At 52.4% G+C, this 20719-nt stretch overlaps 1 protein-coding gene across 1 annotated transcript; it reads right to left on the reverse strand.

The window, feature by feature from the left end:
* Positions 1 to 470: 470 nt before the first annotated feature.
* On the reverse strand, positions 471 to 19937 carry LOC122381657 (probable C-mannosyltransferase DPY19L1). Its single transcript, XM_043366073.1, has 13 exons — positions 19811 to 19937; positions 17717 to 17947; positions 17302 to 17414; positions 16955 to 17092; positions 16492 to 16706; positions 15858 to 16032; positions 15358 to 15510; positions 14539 to 14766; positions 13528 to 14022; positions 8554 to 8665; positions 7605 to 7767; positions 6458 to 6583; positions 471 to 1825 (listed from the first exon to the last, which is right to left on the reverse strand). The coding sequence occupies exons 2-13, from the start codon at positions 17922 to 17924 to the stop codon at positions 1633 to 1635; spliced, it is 2319 nt and encodes a 772-aa protein (XP_043222008.1). The 5' UTR covers positions 17925 to 17947; positions 19811 to 19937; the 3' UTR covers positions 471 to 1632.
* Between the last annotated feature and the right edge of the window lie 782 nt (positions 19938 to 20719).

Genomic DNA, 20719 nt, shown 5'->3' on the forward strand with positions numbered 1-20719 from the left:
TTCTGCGGGTCTGTCAAAACCGCGCACTGGTCTCTACACACGCGACGCATTCTATACACCTGTAAGTTGACGCAATGCCGGTACTCTTCACTTGAAATTCATCGCTCTCGCCGATTGCCATCAGTGCCTATTTTTCACTCTTGGTCCCGAAATAAATCCAACATCTGCTAAGCTTGTAGTAGGAAAACTGCCTCGCCAGGTCAGACATTGCGCAAAAAGCCAAACCCGTTCCTATTGTAGAAGTCAATGGACTCATTAGTATTCAATTCGGCTCCGCAGAATTCGCTACTATAAAGTCACAGCCATTCCGAATGGTAGCCTGTTTGAGATGGAGACCGACAGACCGAAGTCGCCTCGATAAGAATGATCGAAAGAATTGAGTGAGCGAGTCTTTTCCTTTCAGAACACGACAGATACGAGTCTTTAAAAATTGGTGAACAGGTAGTGTGAATCTGGTCATTGCTCAGCTCCAACGTAAGATTCCATTTGTCCAATACAGCTCGCTGTCCGTTTATTACAAACCGTAATCACATGGCGTTCCCCACCAGCCCCCTATCAATAACATTCGATTATTCGGGAGGAGCCTCACATGTTGCCTGGAATTCCACCCAGACCCACTGATAATGCCCGAGAACACAATATCCCGGAATGAACAACCATTCAGCCCCGCCTATCACCCTATCAATACAAGCAACCAACCGTGAGCCCAGTAGCGGCTCGACCCATCCCGCATTACACACTGCACACTTCCCAACATATCTGACTTGATTCAGTTTTCCCTCCGCATTGATACGGTTATAGTCGTTCAGCAGTTCGTGCCATATCCGGATTGAATTGATCCAGTACATCAATCACTATCCCTCAAGATGCAGAGTTGCTTTGCATGCTGTATCTGCATGAGTTTCGCATTTCTGCGATCGCCCCTTTCCCTTCTTCCGCATATCAGTCATCACTCCTTCCAGTGTACAAACCACCGAGCCATTCCACATCTCACAACTCCGGCATAGTTCCCCCCCCCCCCCCCCCGACAGACTAGGACAGACGCACGGGACTGGGTTACTGTGACCGCTGAAACCGAACGGTGTGAGCAGCCGCGGCTGTCCACCACGAGCGGGCGAGGTACGGACAGCAGCCGTCGGCAGCTGGGGACTGCAGTAACCGACGTGGCAGACGGTGAGAAGCTGCGTGTCAGCTCACAATTAACACCGACACGCACACACCATCTCACTAATCTCACCGACAGGCGAGGCGTTGGTCGGGTTGAACAGCTGGCAGCTGCACCCTGTGAACACTTCTGCATGCTCACTGACAATTGACAGTCACTAAGTCACCGGTCGGTTAAAAGTCCACACGGGCACTCATGGAACCCACCGACCTCACGACGATATCATTCACGAAGTAGCTGTCATGAAAGCTCGGAACACAGTTTGACACACACATCAGACTCCTTCTCCAGAGGTTATTGTGCTCGGCTGGGGTGTGTGACTTACCAGCAGATGTGCCCACTGCAGCTGCACCGCCCTGGCATCGTCCAATAACTGCCTCTCGGTCCGACCGCCGAGACACAGGGCACACCTCCGCAAGGAGTCTGTTTGGCAATGAAGCTCGTGTCGCCGTCTCCCGCACCCGGTCTCATGATGCGCCCTGTTTGGGAGCGGGAATCTCCACGTACTTGGCCGGTACCCGGAGTACGACGTACTGGGAGTTCTCAAACACCCTCAGCAGAGGGGACGGGTCGCCCTCGATCAGGCGCCGGCAGACGGGCGGCCGGCCGCGCTGGTCCGGGTCGGTCACGTCCCAGAGATCGACCATGGCACAGCCGGGCCTGCAAGGGCGGGGACACGGTCATAGCTAGTACGGATGGCTATACAGACGGGAGACTGGGTACAGAGACGGTACGGGTCGACAATGGTATAGCCAGGCCAGCAGTACAGACGGGGAGTATACGGTTACAGCGGGCGTAGATAGCTACCTATACGGCATACACAAGCAGACTGACACAAGACAAAGCGACAGCAGACTAGGTCGACCATGGCACAATCGGGCGTGCAAGGGCAGGAACACGGTCACAGGGGGCACGGGAGGTTATGCAGATGGACACCTGGCATATAGACGGTACGGGTTGGCCATGACATAGCCAGGCCTGCAGTAGGGACGGGGAGTACACGGTCACAGCGGGTACATACTGACACACACTGATGACACAGGACTCAAAGACGGTAAAGGTCGACTATTAATGCCTGGTGAGAAATATTGTCGAAAAGGTCATGGTGTGGATATGAGCCTGTCGGCCACTCAGGCGGATGTTTTAGAGGACGAAAGGGTTCCTTCTGCAGCACACATTTTGGAAGCAGGAGCACATGGTGAACTTTGGCCACCGTTCAGACACTGGAATTGTGGACACTGGGCGGTCGCCGCCCAGACAACTGTCATATGGTAATCATCCGGCGGCCGACACAATTGGGACACAATTGTCGCTATAAAACGAAATTGGGCCTGGCCAGCACTAGTATACATCACTCAAGCAACAATCCAGGCCGATGAATTCAACCACTTTGGAGCATCATTAATTGAATCAACTCGATATACATCTATAGAATCTATTGGTCACTTCATTTCATCAAGCTGAACTCCGTTGACAAACTATGCATGACATACGGCTCAATCCTTGGGACCAGATTATTCGATGCTTAACCCATTTACGCCCTTCGTTGCGTTTTCGCAACGCAAGCAAGCGTCGACGTGATCGAAGCTTGAGAAGTGTGTAAAAGAGACTAACCGATGAGACAAGTTTCAGCGTGTGTAGCATGGTTGTGCGCATGATACTACGCAGTTACAAGTCTGTGCGGCCGGAAAGTTACTGCCTAGAGCTCCCAGAGGGAAGTCGAAGGTTTTGTGAGTGATGACGTCACGAAAACCAAGATAAGTAGGCTAAGTGCTTAATAATATCGTAATGAAAATTGTGTAAACATATTCTGCAGAGTCCCTACAATAGCGTAGATATGCATTTTGTTAAGAAATAATGCTACAAAAAGGGTTTGTGACTATTTTCAAATATGACTACGGTCGCGTTGCGGGAACGCAACGAAGGGCACATTGGCAGGGTAGCGGAAGTATGAATATCAACAGTAGACTTCACTCGTGATGCGCTGTGGGTTCTCTCTTTCTCTCCCCATCTTCCTCCCTCTCCTCCTCGTTCCCCAACTCTCTCCCCCCCTCTCTCTCTCTCTCTCTTTCTCTCTCTCTCTTTCTTTCTCTCTCTCTCTTTCTTTCTCTCTCTCTCATTTTGTAGCCATGAGGCTGTAGCGGCGGAACATCTTCAATTAAGGGGGGGGGGGGGAGCACTGCTGACTTTTGGTCTCATTCTTTCCATTTCCATTTCCATGCAACGCCTATCGGGATAATGTTAAAATGGCAAAATCAAGGGGGCACGGTGCCCCGGTGCCCCCTCCCCCCGCTCCGCCGCCTAGCCATGAGGGACGTATATAGGTAATAGGTATGTTTAGTGCAAGGTGCGTTCGCACGTAAAATGTTGCGACACATTTCATATTTGCTGGCTCAAACAGCCACAAACACTCCTTTCTTTTTCTCTCGCAGATTTTCGGCCTCGGGCTGTTCGTTCACTAAGCAATGTGTTCCCATGCATCTGAAAATCGCATGGTAGGAAAAGGACCCATGCATCAAGCGGTCGGCGATGCTAACGGAGCTGAGAGATAATTAGGTCCTTTGGAAATTGGATCTACTATGTACATTGTGCATAAATAATGAATAACGGGGATGTATTCTGGTGACAGGTGACAGATAGGCATCGCCATTCTCTGGATAGAATCTGCTGACTACCAGCATTTACGTTAGAAAAGATAACTGAGGGTCGGCAAATAGTGGGATAGGCCCCCTCTGAGGGTAGCTGAGCCCTTCGGCAGGGGTAATGAGGGCGGACCCATGGGAAAATAATAATTTTTAGGATTCATAACTCGCATAGATTCATAAGCTGCTTGATGTGGAGTATACGCCTGTTTTCTTACTTTGATAGGCTTTTTATCTAATCAGACCATTTTTAGAGCTAGCAGGATTATTGGAATTAGGGGAGACATTTGTCTGACCGGACACGGTCAATCGTAGACTGGAGACTGAGCCCAGCCAGTGGGCAGCCGCCACCCATGACCCACCCCCTTCCCCCCCCCCCTCCCAAGCACTCACTGCACCCGGCTACAGGCGCGCTCCTATGTGAGCTGCCCGATTGCGATATACGTTGCCGGTCCAGCCCGGAACAGGGGGATGAGGCGTGGAGGAGGATTCAACTATCCTGAAGATGGAAAGGACGGATTGACGTCGAATCACCATTCTGTCCTGGCATTGTCTCGAGAAAGAGGTTACACGTGAAGGTCGCTGAGAGTGGGGCCATGAAAATTTTGGATTAGGTGTAAACATGATAAACTGGGAGTCGATTTGTTGTGATGCGCTACGCCTTACGCGGGTAATTTGTTAGAGCCGGATCGGTCCTTTTTTCTTTTTGCTGAGAGTGGGTACGACTAACCTACAATGGAATTTAACTTTACTCCTAGGAGGGTGGTTAAAAATGATTGCGGATATACGCGCATACGAGAGGCACTGGTTTACTCCCAATCCTCCGTTTAATTGTATTCAGTGTGCACTGTGCAGGGTCTGATAGGTGGAGGTAATGGATCTGTCTAGCTTCGAAAAAGAAAGCATCACCCTGGATACGTGTCGACCACAACTTTAAATGAACAGCAATGGACAACGTAAATGGTTGATAATGACCATGTTGCCATCTCCCCGTTCGCGAATCATGAAGTTATGCTTCCTCACTGAGGCTCTTAGGCGGGTTATAGAGCATGACGGATGTGGGTTCCGCATTTTCAAGCAATAGTTGTCAACAGTTGATTGATGTTTTGTCAAAATATATTAGCATATACGGCAGTTCAGTGTACTTTATGTCCGTCTGATGTGCCCGTCGTTGCGTTTTCGCAACGCTGATGGCGCCCGGTGTGCCCTTCGTTGCGATTTCGCAACGCATGTTTTTTACGTTTTTCTCGAGAAACTTTTGCTGCAGGCAAAAATTATTTTCGATTCCATACAAGGCCCTGGTAGGAGCATAACATATTTTGATTTCGTCGATTTTCATGATGGTCAATATTCCTGGGCATAAATGGGTTAATTGATTCACTTACGCTCCAATGCACACGCTACAATGCAGTGACTTTAACTGAATTGATCGGTCATAGCAAAAGCACGAATTACGTGCTTGCTAAAACAGAATGACTCGCACATAGACGGACGCACACATGTAAACGCAAATCACTTTGATAGAGACTGCTAAGACACCCAACCTTTGGCAGAGAAAATGAGAAGAAAGCCCAGCGAAAACATTCAATTGGCCTTCATTAAAGGGACTATCCCACCTTCTAAAATGTTGTTAAAACCAGTTAAATTGTGCCCGACTTTATAGATTGGATGACCAGGAACACGGTTCTGGCATTTATTTTTCATTTAACATCTTAGGCTTCCCATATTCCAAACACAAACTTTCAAATATGTGACGTCACAGCCCAAAATTACCTCCTTCCCCAGGCCACATTACTGTCATAAAGCTGATTCTTTTTACTCTGTAGGCACCACAACAAAGTTCAGACCAAGTTTTAAGTGATTTTTCAACGAACAAACCCATTTAAATCAGAATGACTAAACGAGGTGACGTCACACTAACGGTCGCTCCATGTTGAAGATAGGGCCTTGTACAAGGCCCATTTTCAAATGAAGGGAACGAATTTCTTCAACACCAAGAGGCCGCGGGGGTTGCAACCTAGATAGATTGTGGTTTCTGAACCTCGCCGCAAACTTGGCTATCTCAACTCAAACCCCATGTTAAAGGGACTATCCCACCTTTAACATGGGGTTTGAGTTGAGATAGCCAAGTTTGCGGCGAGGTTCAGAAACCACTATCTATCTAGGTTGCAACCCCCGCGGCCTCTTGGTGTTGAAGAAATTCGTTCCCTTCATTTGAAAATGGGCCTTGTACAAGGCCCTATCTTCAACATGGAGCGACCGTTAGTGTGACGTCACCTCGTTTAGTCATTCTGATTTAAATGGGTTTGTTCGTTGAAAAATCGCTTTAAACTTGGTCTGAACTTTGTTGCGGTGCCTACAGAGTAAAAAGAATCAGCTTTATGACAGTAATGTGGCCTGGGGAAGGAGGTAATTTTGGGCTGTGACGTCACATATTTGAAAGTTTTTGTTTGGAATATGGGAAGCCTAAGATGTTAAATGAAAAATAAATGCCAGAACCGTGTTCCTGGTCATCCAATCTATAAAGTCTGGCACAACTTAACTGGTTTTAACAACATTTTAGAAGGTGGGATAGTCCCTTTAAAGGTGGGATAGTCCCTTTAATATGACCTTCGCCACATTCGGGCCCGTTTTGGACATTTGTACTCACTTTGGCGAGCCGTAGCACATGGGCTCGTAAAGGACGACGTAGTCGACCTGCAGCCTTTTCAGCGTTTTGTACACCTGCTTGGCGCTGCGGCGACTGAATATCTGGTACACCTGGCGTGTCCTCTCCCTGAAAAAGTGACAGGCAATGGAGGTCAGATAACATGAGGGGACACGGACGCACAAAGACGAGAAGGACGCACAGACGGAACCCACAGATTCCACACCAATAATTACGTATTCATAACATCAATTATGCTCTCCAGACAAACTTGGCGACGAACAAAAATATACGGTTACTTTTCATATTGTGCGACATTGAGTCACGGAGCAGTTGAGCACGGAGATAGCTACAATTAGCCGGTCCCGTAGCTCAGTTGGTAGAGCGTTGGACTCCGCGTGGTGAGAGCACGCGTTCCCGGTTACAACAGTCCGGGTTCGAAGCGCGACGGGCGCTCGACATTTATGGGCCTCCTGACAGGTATGGTTGCGGTTGGTGGCAGGCCGTAGCCAGGCGAAGTCAGTGAGGGGACCGGCCGTGCGCGGCTATGTGCGCACGTTAAACTTTGGACTCTAAATTCTGCCATAGAACTGGAATTGCGCGATCGGAGGGTAGCGGGCAGGGTCATCGCAACAAGCTTCGCTTAGCGGTGGCTCTGTCCTTGTGAATCCTTCCCATCAAAAGGTTCGGACTAAATTTATAAAAAAAAAATCTGATTGACCTAAGCTTGGCTGACCCACCGGACGTCCCGACTGGCCCTGCTGACTGGCCTGAGTGGCCCAGCTGAGGGTCTAGCCAGCCCCACCTGGGGCAGGTAGGCACCAGTCGGCTGGGCAGAAGCAGGTGCCTGCTTCTGCCCAGCTGACTGACCTCGGGGCCGGTACACTGACCCCGCACTGACAGACCGACTGAACTGACTCGTTCACCGACTAGGCGGCGGCCGACTTTAACTGACTCATTTGACTGTTTGACTGACCTGTAGACCTTCTTAGTAGCCCGTGGAACCGTCTAACTCTTCCCATTGACCTTATGACACTGACCCCACTGATTGTGACCCCACTGACGCGGGGTACCGCCTGACCGACCCTCCACTGACTTTGACCCGGCTGACTGACCCCGGGGGACAGTCTGTTTGACTCCCTCTACCGACCTGGCGCCGGCCGACTCGTAGTGCGGATGGTTGACCACGGGCCGACGTGTGCTCAGCAGCACGGTAGCCATGAGCGCCATGGGTCCGGCGAACGTGTCCGAGGGCGCCGTGTCGGTGCGCACCCACTCCAGCAGCTCCTCCAACTCCGGGTTCTGATACTCGCCTGAGGGAAAACACGAGGGTCATGGGTCTGGTTATCGACCGAGGAGATAAGTGGTTTGTTTGTTTGTTTTGTTGGGTTAGGCCCTTTCGGTCCAATTAGACCATTTCAGAGCCGGAAGGATGATAGGAATTAGGGGGAGACATTGGTCTGGGCAGGCACCCTAGTGAGTCACCGGGGCTGAGTCCATCCCGAAGGACAGGCCGACCAGCCCCAAGGTACTCACTGCACCCGGCTACGGGGTGCGCTCCCTCGGGAGCAGCGGTGCCGCTCCAAGGGAGCAGCCCGCATGAGATAAAGTTGCCTGTCCAGCCCGGAGGGGGGTTGCGGCGGGAGGAGAAGGATTTCCGTATCCTGAGGATAGAAGCATGGAACGGGTGTGAGATAAGTGGAGAGGGGGAAGGTCCGAGGTCTGGTATTCGTCGGACACAGACGCGAGGAAAAGGTCAGAATGTAATATCTGGTACTCGCATGGGGGGAAAATAAGGGAAGCGAGATCGAGGATCATGTAATCGTTTGGGGAGACATGTGGTTCGGCCTGCTTGTTCACTGAAAGCAGCTCAAATCTAGAAAAGACTAGGCCTTATACCGGGAATACCGGGCGCCAGCTAGCCGCTGAGGTATGTTGAACTTTGAACGTATATTTCGCCAGTGAACTGAGTGAAGGAAATGTCTTCAATGACAACTATAAAAACACCCTGTGCAGTTTACTTCCGGCACCCCTACTAATCCTAACACTGCACGCTAATGCGGCAAAGCCCATGAACTACGTCTCACCCCACGACTCACCCACTATATTGTGCTGCTCCTGGATGTTTTTCACTCCCCTGACAGCCATGCCGCTCACCAGCACAGCCAGGATACATAGATGTGTCCGCTTCAGCTGGATAAAGTGTACAAACTGAAAACATAGAAGATAGGTCAATGAATTAGAACAGTGGTCGGAATAGCATTGGAATAATACCGCACGAGTTGTGAAGAAATTGTGAAATAGTGATCTGTATTGTATTGTATTGTATTGTATTGTATTACCTTCATGGACAATCCACGCGGGGCGTGGCGATTACAGTCCAGAGTCTGAGTCGGGCACAAACAAAAACATGCGGGGACAAGAAACACAGGCATACAGATTCAATCGCTGGACATTCGCTCTCTCTATATACAAACGGACGATTCAAGACAGCACACCGCACACGGATGTCGCACCTCCTTCCTCTGACACGGGTCATTGTCGGGCGGTCGCCATCGCCGGACAGACTGCAGCCTTGGCCGCACGGGCGAATGGGGCGGGGCGCTGTTCGATGACACCGGGAGGCAGACTGTTTAGTAGCGCCGCGGCCCGGTAGCCGAATCGTCGCTTGCCAGTCTCGAGCCGCGAGCGTGGAAGGTGGAAAAGGTGGTCCTGTCGAGTGGACCTCTCTCGCGCGTCACTGTTATTCATGAAGATGGCAGCTAGTGCTTCGGGCTCGCCGTTGCTTATTATTTTCTGCGCAGTTACCATGGTTTTAACATCGGCCATAGCTTTCGGAGGCATCCATCCGAGTGAATCGCGGAGGCCAGAGACGTGATCGAATTTCCGGCGGCCGAATATGACCCGTGCTGCAAAGTTTAGAATTTTTTGAAGTCGGTCGAAGTTTTTCTGGGAGCCATTTCCATATACAGTGAGGCAGTACTGGACGCGCGAGATGACGAGTGCAGTCACGATCGTTTTGAGGATACCGTCTGGGAGGCAGTGTCGTGCGTGGGAGAGGCCGATCAGTACGCCCATGCAGCGACGGCTCAGCTTGTTGTTGTTGATTTTCCCTCCGGCCGCGGGTGGCCCCGCGGCGTAGCCTCATCGGCTCTGGAGGGCCCTGAAGGCGGCCACCAGGGCCGCCACCACGTCACTGCGCCAGACCTCGTCGGGTGTTGGTAGGATGTTCCCTACGGCCGGGATTTTGAGGCGAACACCCATCAGGCCCGGGCACGTGAGCAGGATGTGCCGGGGGGTGTCCGCCTCTTCGCCGCACAGCGGGCACCGGGCGGCCTCGCATAGCAGGTCCCGGCATTGGGCGCAGGCGGCTGAGGGGCTCCGGCCGATGGAGTGCAGGAACTGGGTCGATCCACTCCAGTGGCCAGTCCGGATCTGGTGGACATCGATGGCTGTCCGCCGATCCAGGCCGGAGACCGGGGGCGGGTATCTCGTACCCATCAGCTCCCGGTACCAGCCGGTCGCCGCTCTGCGTGTCGGGTCTGGGTATGACGGTCTGTCCCTGGCCGCCTGGTCCTTGGCTAGACGGGCCGCAGCCTTGTAGACGGTGTTGACGTCGATGGAGGCGATTTCTTGATCCAGCGCCGCCGCCTCCCCCGCCAGCACGTCCGCCGCCTCGTTGCCTGGGATCCCACAATGCGATGGGACCCACTGCAGCGTCACGTGGCGGTCCGGTGTGGCGATTTCCAGCAGGCGGCTCCATATCTCCGCCCCCTGGACCGTCCTCTGGGCCGAAGGCCCCTCTCTCAGTGCAGCCAGGGCAGACTGTGAGTCGGTGCAGATTATTATTGGCAGTGTGTCGTCACGAGGGTGTGTCGCCAGATGTTCCAGGGTCATTGCGATGGCCAGCATCTCCGCCCAGAAGCTGGAACAGAGCGCTCCTGCGGGCCTCTTCAGCTCAGTGCGGTCATCATCGGCGTGGACGACCAGCGCGCCGGCCCCTCCACAGAGAACGCCTCCAGTCGCCGACCCGTCGGTCCACACCCAGGTCGCACATTGGGTCAGGGACGCCAGGTGGTGTAGGGCGGCTTCCTTCTTCGTGGAGGCGGCAGCTCCGGCTGGGAGCCCCGCTCCGATGTCCAGGTTAAAGCTGATCTTGCCGGTCGGTTGCCAGGGCGGGGGGCGCACGGGGAGCAACGGCTCCACCGGTGGCTCCACTCCAAGGGTCCGCCACACCTCCCGACCCAACTGGCGCCATCCGCAGACGGTCTTGAGGCGCCGCGGTGGGTCCGCCACGGCCAGTCGGTGTAGCGGGTCCTCCTCGGGCAGTGCCATGGCCTTCGCCAGCATCCTCGCCGCCAGTGCTGTGCGGCGCGCCGCGACCGGGGCCACGCCGGCTTCGGCCATTACTCCGTGGATGGGGGCCGACCCGATGCAGCCCGTTATGACTCGGGCCGCGGCACGCATCTCGCGTTCCAGAACTTCAATGTTAGTCCTGGCGGCCGCCGGCATCCAGGCGGCCGCCGCATGTTCGATGGCTCCCCTAACGTAGCCGTTGGCGACGGCCCGGAGTTGTCTCTCCTCCAGGCCCCAGCTGCGACCGGTGATTCGTCGTAGTTGAGAGATGCGAGGGCGGACGCGGCGGCGGAGGTTCCTGCAGTGGGGGCCGAACCCCAGAGTCCTGTCCAGCGTTACGCCGAGTAACTTCAGTTCAGGGCCTCCTTCCACCGTCTGGCCCGCCACACGGATGCGGCAACCGACGGCGTCCCGGTGGCTCTGAGACAGAACTAGAAGCTGGGTTTTCTGGCCCGCCACCTGCATCTTGTTCTCCCGGGCCCACTTGACCAGGGTATCGGCCGCTCGTTGTGCCCGCTCCCGCGCGACTTCAATCGTGTTACCCGAGCACAGTGTGGACTGTGGAGGTGTCGTCCGCAAACATGTACGGAGTAGTGCCCGGCAGGGCTCGGAGGGTTGACGCTAGTGGAGCCGACCACAACAAAAACAAGGTCGGGGACAGAACACTGCCCTGGGGCAGCCCTGCCCTGTAGACGCGCTCGCCGCTCCTTGCTCCGTTGAGCTCGACACAAGCCCGCCGGTCTCTGAGGAAGCTCCACACCCAGGAGTTGTAGCTCAGCTCGGCTCAGCTCGGCCACGTGTGCTTCCCAGGTGAGTGCGCCGTCGAATACAACTCCCAGGTTTCCCACCTGCGCGCACGGCAGGAGCTCAGCGTCACGGAAAGAGATTTTGAAGCGAGGCAGGTTACGTAGGTTTTGTCGGCTACCGAATACCATCAGTTGAGTTTTAGAAGCGTTGACTTTCAGGGCGTGTGCGCAGAACCATGCGTTAAGTGACTCTAGCGATGCCTCCATGCGCGAGATGAGACTCCTGATGTCGTTGCGTGGGCCGCTCACCAATATCTGGGTGTCGTCTGCGTACTGATAAGCGGTGGCGTCTCCGGCAAATAGTGAGAGGTCGTTGGAGAATATAGTGAAGAGGAGGGGACCCAAAGCCGAACCCTGGAAAACTCCTACGGTGTTTGGGAGCGGTCGAGAGGTTATCTTACGGCCGGTTTTGTCTTTCAGGGATACACTCTGCGTGTGTCCCTGAAGATAAGCGGAAAACCAGGAGGTCTCAATACCGTAGATTTGGAGCTTTTTGACAAGGAGTTCATGGTCAATGACGTCAAAACATTTGCTAAGGTCTATGAGGCATAGCATTGAGATCTCACCCCTATCGGTGGCGGCAAGGATGCTATCTGTGACTGACAGCAGTGCAGTCTCAGTGGAGTGTCGGGGGCGGAATCCGTGTTGGGTAGACGAAAGAAGGTGGTTATGGGTGAGATAGTGATAGAGCTGCTGATGGATTACACGCTCGATGATTTTCATGATTACGGGAACTAGGGAGATCGGTCTGAAATTGCTGGGGTCAGATGGGTTGCCCGACTTGAAGATCGGTTGAACGATAGAGTGTTTCCAGGGGTCAGGAATGTCGGAACGGGTGATTGAGACGTTAATGATGTGTAAAATGATGTCGCCAATAGTTTGGAAGCATACTTTTAACATGCGGATGCATATACCGTCAGTGCCACGCGCGGCAGAGTTTCGCATGCTGAACACTGTGAGTCCGAGTTCCCCGAGAGTGATGGCCCTCGGCCTAAAGCTGCATGTGCCGACGCGGGGTAGACGTACATTTAGATCAGTATCGTTGTTTTGGGTACTCAGTTCGGCGGCAATGCAGGGCCCGACAGAGACGAAGAAAGAGTTCAGATCGTCGGGAGACAGATCGGGCTGAATATTTGGAGTCTTTCTTTCCAGCGATCACTGATTTGATGCTTTGCCAGACTTTGTTTGCCCCACGCTCGCTGATCTCGTTTTGGAGGACGTGACGGCGGTCTCGGCGTAAGGCGGCACGGACGGAGCGGTTAAGAGCCTTATACTCGGGAGACTCGCGGCCTAGCCGACGTAACGCGGAGCGACGCCTGGACATAATGTCGCGGGTGGCGGCAGATACAGGGGGCGCTGTAGGATTTCTTATCAGGCAATGATATGATCTGGGAGCCAATGATCAATGATCTGGCAATGATATACTCGTAACTAGGAAACCATATAAAATCAGCCAGTGAAATCGACACTCATGCAAACACATGGCAAGGAAAGTCCAATAGGAATGTCTTTACCTCATCGTTCAGCCCAACAATGCATTATAGAGCGAAAGTAAGAGGAACGCGGCAGAGGAAATCGCATTTAATGCGGCCCCGTGTGTCAATCGAACATTCCAAGGAAACATGAGCAGAGATTGCACTGAAATCGGGTCGGTAAGACATTCTAACCAGTAGATAGTCACGGAGACACCAAAAAGAGACCCCATGTCTTCGATCGAGACATTATGACGTCTCTTCGTGCGTGCCCGAACCACCAAAGTTTTCTTACATGATATTTCGCTAGTACAATCAATCCATCGTAATGCAAAGCCAGACCCACCACACGGTGCGTGCCCCATCCTGCACTTACCTCCTAAGTCCTAGCGCCTCCTCCCCCTCCCCCTCCGCTATCAGCCTCCCCCGTCCCACCTACCTTCCTGGAAGCGAGCAGCGCCGTCGCCACGCACAGCATCGGCGTCAGGAAGAGCTTCAGTCTCATCACCATCAGGGCCATGACGGCGAACACGGTCAGCTGCAGCAGGGTGTACGCCACGTCCAGGTCCTGGCGCAGCCGGCCGCGCGCCTCCGCCAGCCAGGCCAGCACCAGCGACGGGCCGGGCGCCGCGCCCGAGACGGTGCGCCGCCGGCGCGGCCGGACCGGCGTCCGGCTGGCCGAGACCGGCTCCTCCTCGCTGCTGGAGGGCGCGGCGGCCGGCCGGCGAGACGGGTCCGGCCGCCGGCCGCCCATGCCCCACAGCGAGACGGCCAGGCCGGCGCCCAGCACAGCGCTCGGGATCAGCAGCGTGGCCGACAGCCGCGTGAGCGTCTCCGGCGGCAGAAAGTCGAACTCGGCAGCGCATGTGTACAGCATCGTGTCGAAGTCACGGTACTTGCCCAGCTTGGCGCGCAAAATGTTCCAGATGTGCGACTGGAACGGCAGACGGAGGAACATGTCACGCCGGAAAAACACTGGCACAGTGGAGAAAAGTCGACGTTCCCTCATTCATTAGCACACATTTTTTTCGAGCAGCTTTGTATCATCAGTTGCAGGGCCACGTGAGTCCCAGTCCTGACACCATTTCACAAAAATTAATACTCTTGTCCCGATCGACCTACCTGGAGCTCGCATCGTCCCGCTGGCTTTGCAGTTGATCTGGAAACCACAGCCCATCACCGACGGCTAACATTATCGGACTGATCCTGCAGTAAGTGAAATCTCCCCAGTTCTACTCAGCTCATCGGGCTGGCGCCGTACTCACAGCTCTGACTACTCAGTACTCACGTCGTCTGGCTAGTCCTGCGGCAGAATATGCCACCTTTCCAGCCTACTCAGTACTCACATCGTCCGGCTGGTCCTGCAGCAGGTGGGACTGCCCCCCCCCCCCCCCCACACACACACCGATCCTGACAGTTCTATGTTATTTATTCAGATATAACTACTCACATCATCCGGCTGGTCCTGCAGCAGGTGAGAGAGCTCCAGCCGGACGCCAATGGTGCCGACCAGCGCCAGGCCGAGACGGGCCAGCGCACCGGCCAGCGCCGGCAGCTGCTGCAGCAGGTCCTCCAGCGTCAGCAGCAGCAGCAGCATGGCCAGCACGGCGGCCGACAGCGGCGAGCACACCAGCATCCGGTTACCGAACAGCAGGCCGAACGCCGTCAGCAGACCAACCTGAGGGGCAGAGGGGGGGGGAGGAATCAGTTACCGAACAGCAGGCCAAATGCCGTCAGCAGGCCGACCTGAGGGGCAGAGAGGGGGGGGGGGTCAGTTACCGAACAGCAGGCCGAACGCCGTCAGCAGACCAACCTGAGGGGCAGAGAGGAGACCAGTTACCGAACAGCAGCAGGCCAAATGCCGTCAGCAGACCCACCTGAGGGGAGGAGGGGGAAGGGGTTGTACGTTATCGAATAGCCGAGAACATAACTGAAAGAGAGAAGGAGGCACGTTATCGAACAGCTGGGACTCGTCTACAGCTGGAGGGCACGACTGGTGAAGGAAGTCTGGTGGTAGAAGTTAAAGATAGACTTCCGCCAACTTTCTTAAAAAGAAACCACGTAAAACAACTCTTGTTTCAATATCTTCGTATAAATCAATCACAGTTTAGCCCATTTGACCACTTGAACCACGAGCATAACGCTGAACTAAACTGTAACTACCTAGTCTAGCTTACCCATCACAAACTCACTGCTTATCACCCCCCCCCCCTCTCAGCAACTCCCTGAGTTGAGCGCCCAAAACTCCCAGCTCCCACCGTCCACTCACCATCTGAGCGGCCAGCACTGCCCTGAGTTGGGTGGTGCTGAGTGCGCCGATCACCCAGAGGAGGTATATCAGCCAAGTCTGTGTGAACAGCACAAACTGCGAGAACTGCCAGAACAGTAGCGAGATGGCCGTCAGACAGCCGATACTGAGCACCTGCCGGACGGAGGGGACGGGGCCGGTTAGCGGGTCAGACTGTCTGCCTGGTCAGCGGGTCTGACCGGCCGGTCGGAGGGGCGGGTTTCGGAGGACGTGACTGACTAGAGGGATGGACTGGTCAGTCGTCAGAAATTGTCAGTTCAAAATCAAGAAAACACAATACGAAGGGACCAACGAGCTTCCTAAATAACGTATCGCCTATCCAGATGAACAATGAACACAGGCCCATAAACAAGCACCTCTGTTGGTCCCTTGCATTCTCTCCATTAGTCTCCAGTGCTCGGGCCCAGCCGTTTGGTGAAAAACGTCTTTCTCCAGCCTGCTTGGTGGTGAGAAAATCTCACCTGTCCCCAGCCGGGCCGTTTGGAGGTGATGGCGCGGCACACGTGTACCATCTGAGCCAGCAGGAACGGGAAGGCGAAGCTCTCCCGCAGCGGGGGCGTCCACATCATCCGTGTCGCCTCCGAGTGGTTGAAGAAGAAGCAGGCCACCGTCAGCAGGCCGCCCCAGATGTTGGCGCTGAATGTAGGGGCAAACGGAGCACAAGGTCAGCCATTACACGCGATTCGGCAACGCTGCGATAAAATCAAACAGGAAAACATGACCCTGAGAGAGCCTACAAATCGCGATTCACTTCCGTAAAATGACAAGAACATATTAACTCCGCACCTGCCTTCAAAATCGGCTCAGTGACAAAGCAAATCAATTGTTATTTCATCTGGAAGAGCTTCGGTCAACAATCCCGGATAGTCATTGGTCAGTGCTACAGCCGCTCACTCATATTCAGCGAACGACGATTAAAATAAATAATAAGCACGCCACATAGAAAGTGAACCTACCGCTGTCAATAAGACCGCTCATTTCATTCAACAGCCTTGTTTCTGACCTCAACCACCACACTCACCTCATCTTACAGCCGCATCACTCACCTCATCTCACACCCACACCGCTCTCTTCAGCTTACACCCACTAACTCACCTCATCTGGCATCCGTAGATGAACAGGACCACGCCGAGCACTGCGGCGCACAGCCACACGCCGGCCAGGTAGAAGAACACGGGCGTACCGAGGCCGACGCAGCTCCATACGGGCGCCAGACTGTCGCCGCGGTCCACCTTCCAGCACTCGCGGGTCTCGACGCCGAGCGCCTGGCTCACCTGGCGAAACCCGTGGTAGGCCGTGCCCAGCAGCACCTGGAACGGAAGATAGGGGGGGGGAGTTAGGCCTGCATCAGCACAGGCAGAAAGGCGTCTGAACTAGATAGCAGGGATGGAGGTGATGTCAGGCACACACCTACACAGTACACAGCCAGCGAGCCATATGAGTCTTCGTTACCTTTGAAAGTACGTCTCAGCCTCTGCCTTCGCGACTCTTATCCCTAGCATTACACCATCAGTGGTTCAAGTCACCTCCCCGCCGCATTCCGTCCCGTCCGCCCCACCTCCGGGTAGAGGTTGAAGCGCTGCAGGGCGTTGACGGTGGAGGGCGCCTCCACCAGCCGGTCCTCCATCAGCAGCTCGATGCCCGAGACCAGGTCCGGCGCCTCGGCCAGCGTCTTGAAGTACGAGTAGTACATGCCCTGAGGAAGAGTGAAAGCACGTGGTTAGACACGAGACGGTAGAGACATCCGCACATTTATGATTTTAATGGTTATTATTTGCAAACATCAGGTAAAAGTTTGACAAAATAACGATTCACTGAAGCGTTCAAAACAACATCAAGCATTGTCAATTTCTAAATCACCGTCCCTTTAAATTCCCGACATTAATGCGATCGTCATCATCTTACCATCTCTGTCCTGAGCGACATCTCCCTCTCCAGGGTGGACAGGTGGCTGAAGTGGCGGTCATTCTCAAACAGCGTGCTGACGTGCCACGCGTGCAGAAGACCGCACGCCACACCTGGGGATCACACGAGCAAAATGTCACATGACATTCCCTCTCTCCTATCACTTGTCTTTTCTTTCACGAAATGTTCCACAGCCCCCCCCCACACACACACACACACACACACTACAAGACCTTTCACATCACTCACCACAACGAATTTCCGGCCTCACCAAAACGTGTCACCTCATTCGTTACTTCTCCGAAGAATATCCTATTCCATCCAGCCACCATAGTGTCCCCTATCTCACCACACTTCTACATACTCCCACCATGCCTCCTGTTTCCCTTACGACGTTCCTCTCCCGATCACCCACCTGCCACGACGAACCAGAGCCAGTCTCGGCCGGCGGCTGGCCGGAGCGGCGCTGGCCGCCGACCAGCACCGTACGCCTTCCTCGAGTCGCCCGAGCTCTTGGTGCGCCGGCGGACGCGCGGTCGAACGTCCTCGGGCCGCGGACCCTGGCCGCCCGGACTGAAGTCGCTGTCCTCGTCATCGGTGGCCAGCTCACGGATCACCACCATCGGGAGGCCGGCGCGGACACTGCCTGAGAGCAGAGAGGAAATCAGCCACTGCACTTTACACAAGGAGGTTAGGCCTGTTAGGATACACAATCTCTGACGTTTGGTGCATGATGGCTCGAAAAACTCGAAGTATAGAGCTAAATTTCAGTAAATCTTAGTTCTTACCTTTGATTCAGGCTGAATCTCTATTCTCTAGCACTATTACAGGGCGAGGGGGCGATTTTGCTGCTGGCCAGCTACTCTGTTAGATAAAATAACATTTCACCTAGTCAGGCAAAATTTGGTGACTTTACCTGAACATTAATTTATTGGGAGCATTGGTCTAAAAGTTTGGGCTTGCATCTTGTCCAGAGGCATCTCCAGGGATAATTTTTAGGAGGAATGTTTTAACCAAACTTCAGGACTCCACTGACATTCACTGCTGATAGCCAGTGGTTTTGCATTGCATCAACAATCAGCAATATCTAACATCATCAAACACAAAGAGGGTTATGTTATGGGAATTGGTGGCTAATTACTGAAGATTACCCCAGTTTTAACGGATAAATGTCCATGGGAGAATTTTAGAGTCCAAAGTTTAATGATGGAGAACACATATAGCCACGTACAGGCAGCCCCCTCAGGCCCTCACCATCCACTGAGGTTCTGAGTCGAGTCGGGAGAGGTTCGGTCAATCATTGTCATTATTAGCTCGTGCTATTTCAGTTGGGCAAACTAGACTTTTGGAATCAAAATATGGAGGCATCAATAATTTGATTCTGGTGGGAGGAGCCATGACCTAATATGGGCATGGAATCAATTTTTTGATTCATTTGGGTACACTTTTGACTTCAAATGTATCGTTACGGTTGAAAAAAGGCCCATGACGGTGAGATTTTTCTTTAAAAAGGTAGAAAAATGTGGTAGGTTTGCAAAAAGTGTTACCTCAAAACTAACAAATTGTCCCTTTGGCCTTGTGAATGGGAAAAAGATAGAGGCACTGTCCATCACGTAAAAGCTGTTTTGAGGAAATCACACTGTTTGTTATTTTTGTATCATGAATTGCATACTAAACAATCAGTATTTGTGTAAAATGGCAAAATGAAATTTTCAAACCCCTAATTATCACTGTTGTAGTGCTTTTATATTTATTATATGGCTTTTACCTGTTGCTTCAGTTTTTGTATTCTTGACATTTAAAAATTGTGAATTGTTATCAAATGTTGTGAAGGTTATGTACAACAATGCTAAAGGTATCTGTAGTGGTGCTGAGGATCACACTTAATGAGAATAATAGCAAGATAAATGCTGTATTCTTGCAAGTCATTGTTACCTATCTCTTAACATTACCTGTGAATCAAAATAATGATTAGCCAGCTGATGGGGAATCAATATTATGATTATCTGTTTAAAGTGAATCAATTCCTTGATTGCCTTTCACTACCTATAGAATTCAAATTGCTATGATAGGAGCAATATTATTTTGCTTAGGAGATACTTTCAGCATTTCTGTTCAAGATCAGGCATGCTCCTTCTGGAAACACTCTCTTATTTTTATGTGTTTGGTAAGTTAGAAATGGTCTGCATTTATGCCCAAATATGGTCAAAAGGAATCAATCTTTTGATGCCTCCATATTTTGATTCCAAAGGTCTAGTTTGCCCAACTGATTTTTAGCAAACATGTGATGACAACGATTCTGCTATCTTTGGCGACAACGAAGCCGATTTCACTCCTCGGCGAGGAAATTTGGAATCACTCCTCGGCGATTTGTGAAATATAAGCACTGATTTTGGAAAAGGACCGGGTGCAAGAAGACGAAACTAGCTTTAATTATGTCTGGTGTTGCTGAGCAAATAGGTACTCCTAACAACCTCCAGAAAACATAAACACAATAATGCTTCCTCACCAACAGAAATGGTATGCAGTAATACAGATGCAGACTGAATCAACACCTAATCTAATACAAGGCCGTATAAGTTATCTAATATGAAACGATATGAAACTATCTGTATGAAACAATAATCACACTCACAATAACAACATGCTACAACGCCCCACTGCGAGGTTCTTGTTCAGCATGAGGTTTAGCGGAAAGCTTCCCTCCTGTTGCCTAGCAACTGCATTTTAAAGCTGCATCTCGCATTATCGTTGCTAGGCAACATAGGCGCAGCATCTCCTTGGTCTTCTAAAACGCTTTTTTTGAACAGAACTTTCCAATGTCTAGGCTTCTTGGCGCATAAGAGACGTAATTTATTCGAACAAAATTGCTGCAACCAAACTTTGAGTACTCGTCGGGTTTGTGATTATTCGCTTTACTTTAGCTAGAACAATTGATATTTTTTTATGAAAACGCTGTTGCGGTAATTTTCTAGAATTTTTAACATATTCTACTGGAATTTAAGTAAGATGAAGGTTTGTTTTGGATTGTTTTTGCTGTTGGTCTGAATGGCTGCGTTATAGGCGCCATTTGCGTTTTGGCGTTTTATTTGTTTCTTTTCGCGCTGGCCTGGCACATTGAGTGAAACTGTGATCACGTTAGTTTAAAATACCGTCCGGTTGTAGTTTCCGTCTCGGTCTCACTTCTCACATCAGTCACATCACGGGGACGGGGGATATATATATAGGGCCTTACTGGAAGAATGGAAGCTGAAAACCTGAGGCGCAGGCACGCAGGGCCTCGGCTAAGGAAATTTGACTACTGGGGCAAATCGTCAAAGTGTGTTGGCGCCCTGCTGGGGGGGGGAGGTTGAACACCTGCAGTTTTCCTGCGGTTTTTCGCGGATATCTCAAAAACGGCGGCGCTCCAGCATCCATC

This window comes from Amphibalanus amphitrite, unplaced genomic scaffold (genome assembly GCF_019059575.1).
Source record: "Amphibalanus amphitrite isolate SeventyFive unplaced genomic scaffold, NRLGWU_Aamphi_draft 000124F_arrow, whole genome shotgun sequence".
NCBI classification, from domain to species: Eukaryota; Metazoa; Arthropoda; class Thecostraca; order Balanomorpha; family Balanidae; genus Amphibalanus; species Amphibalanus amphitrite.

Bases quoted from the DNA above. Each gene is read 5' to 3' on its own strand.
- LOC122381657 (XM_043366073.1), bottom strand. From the start codon at position 17,924: ATGGTGGTGATCCGTGAGCTGGCCACCGATGACGAGGACAGCGACTTC. The intron at 17,415-17,716 runs GTGGGTGATCGG...TGTGATCCCCAG, and splicing joins GCTCTGGTTCGTCGTGGCAG to GTGTGGCGTGCGGTCTTCTG. The intron at 6,584-7,604 runs GTCGGTAGAGGG...TCACTTTTTCAG, and splicing joins TACGAGTCGGCCGGCGCCAG to GGAGAGGACACGCCAGGTGT.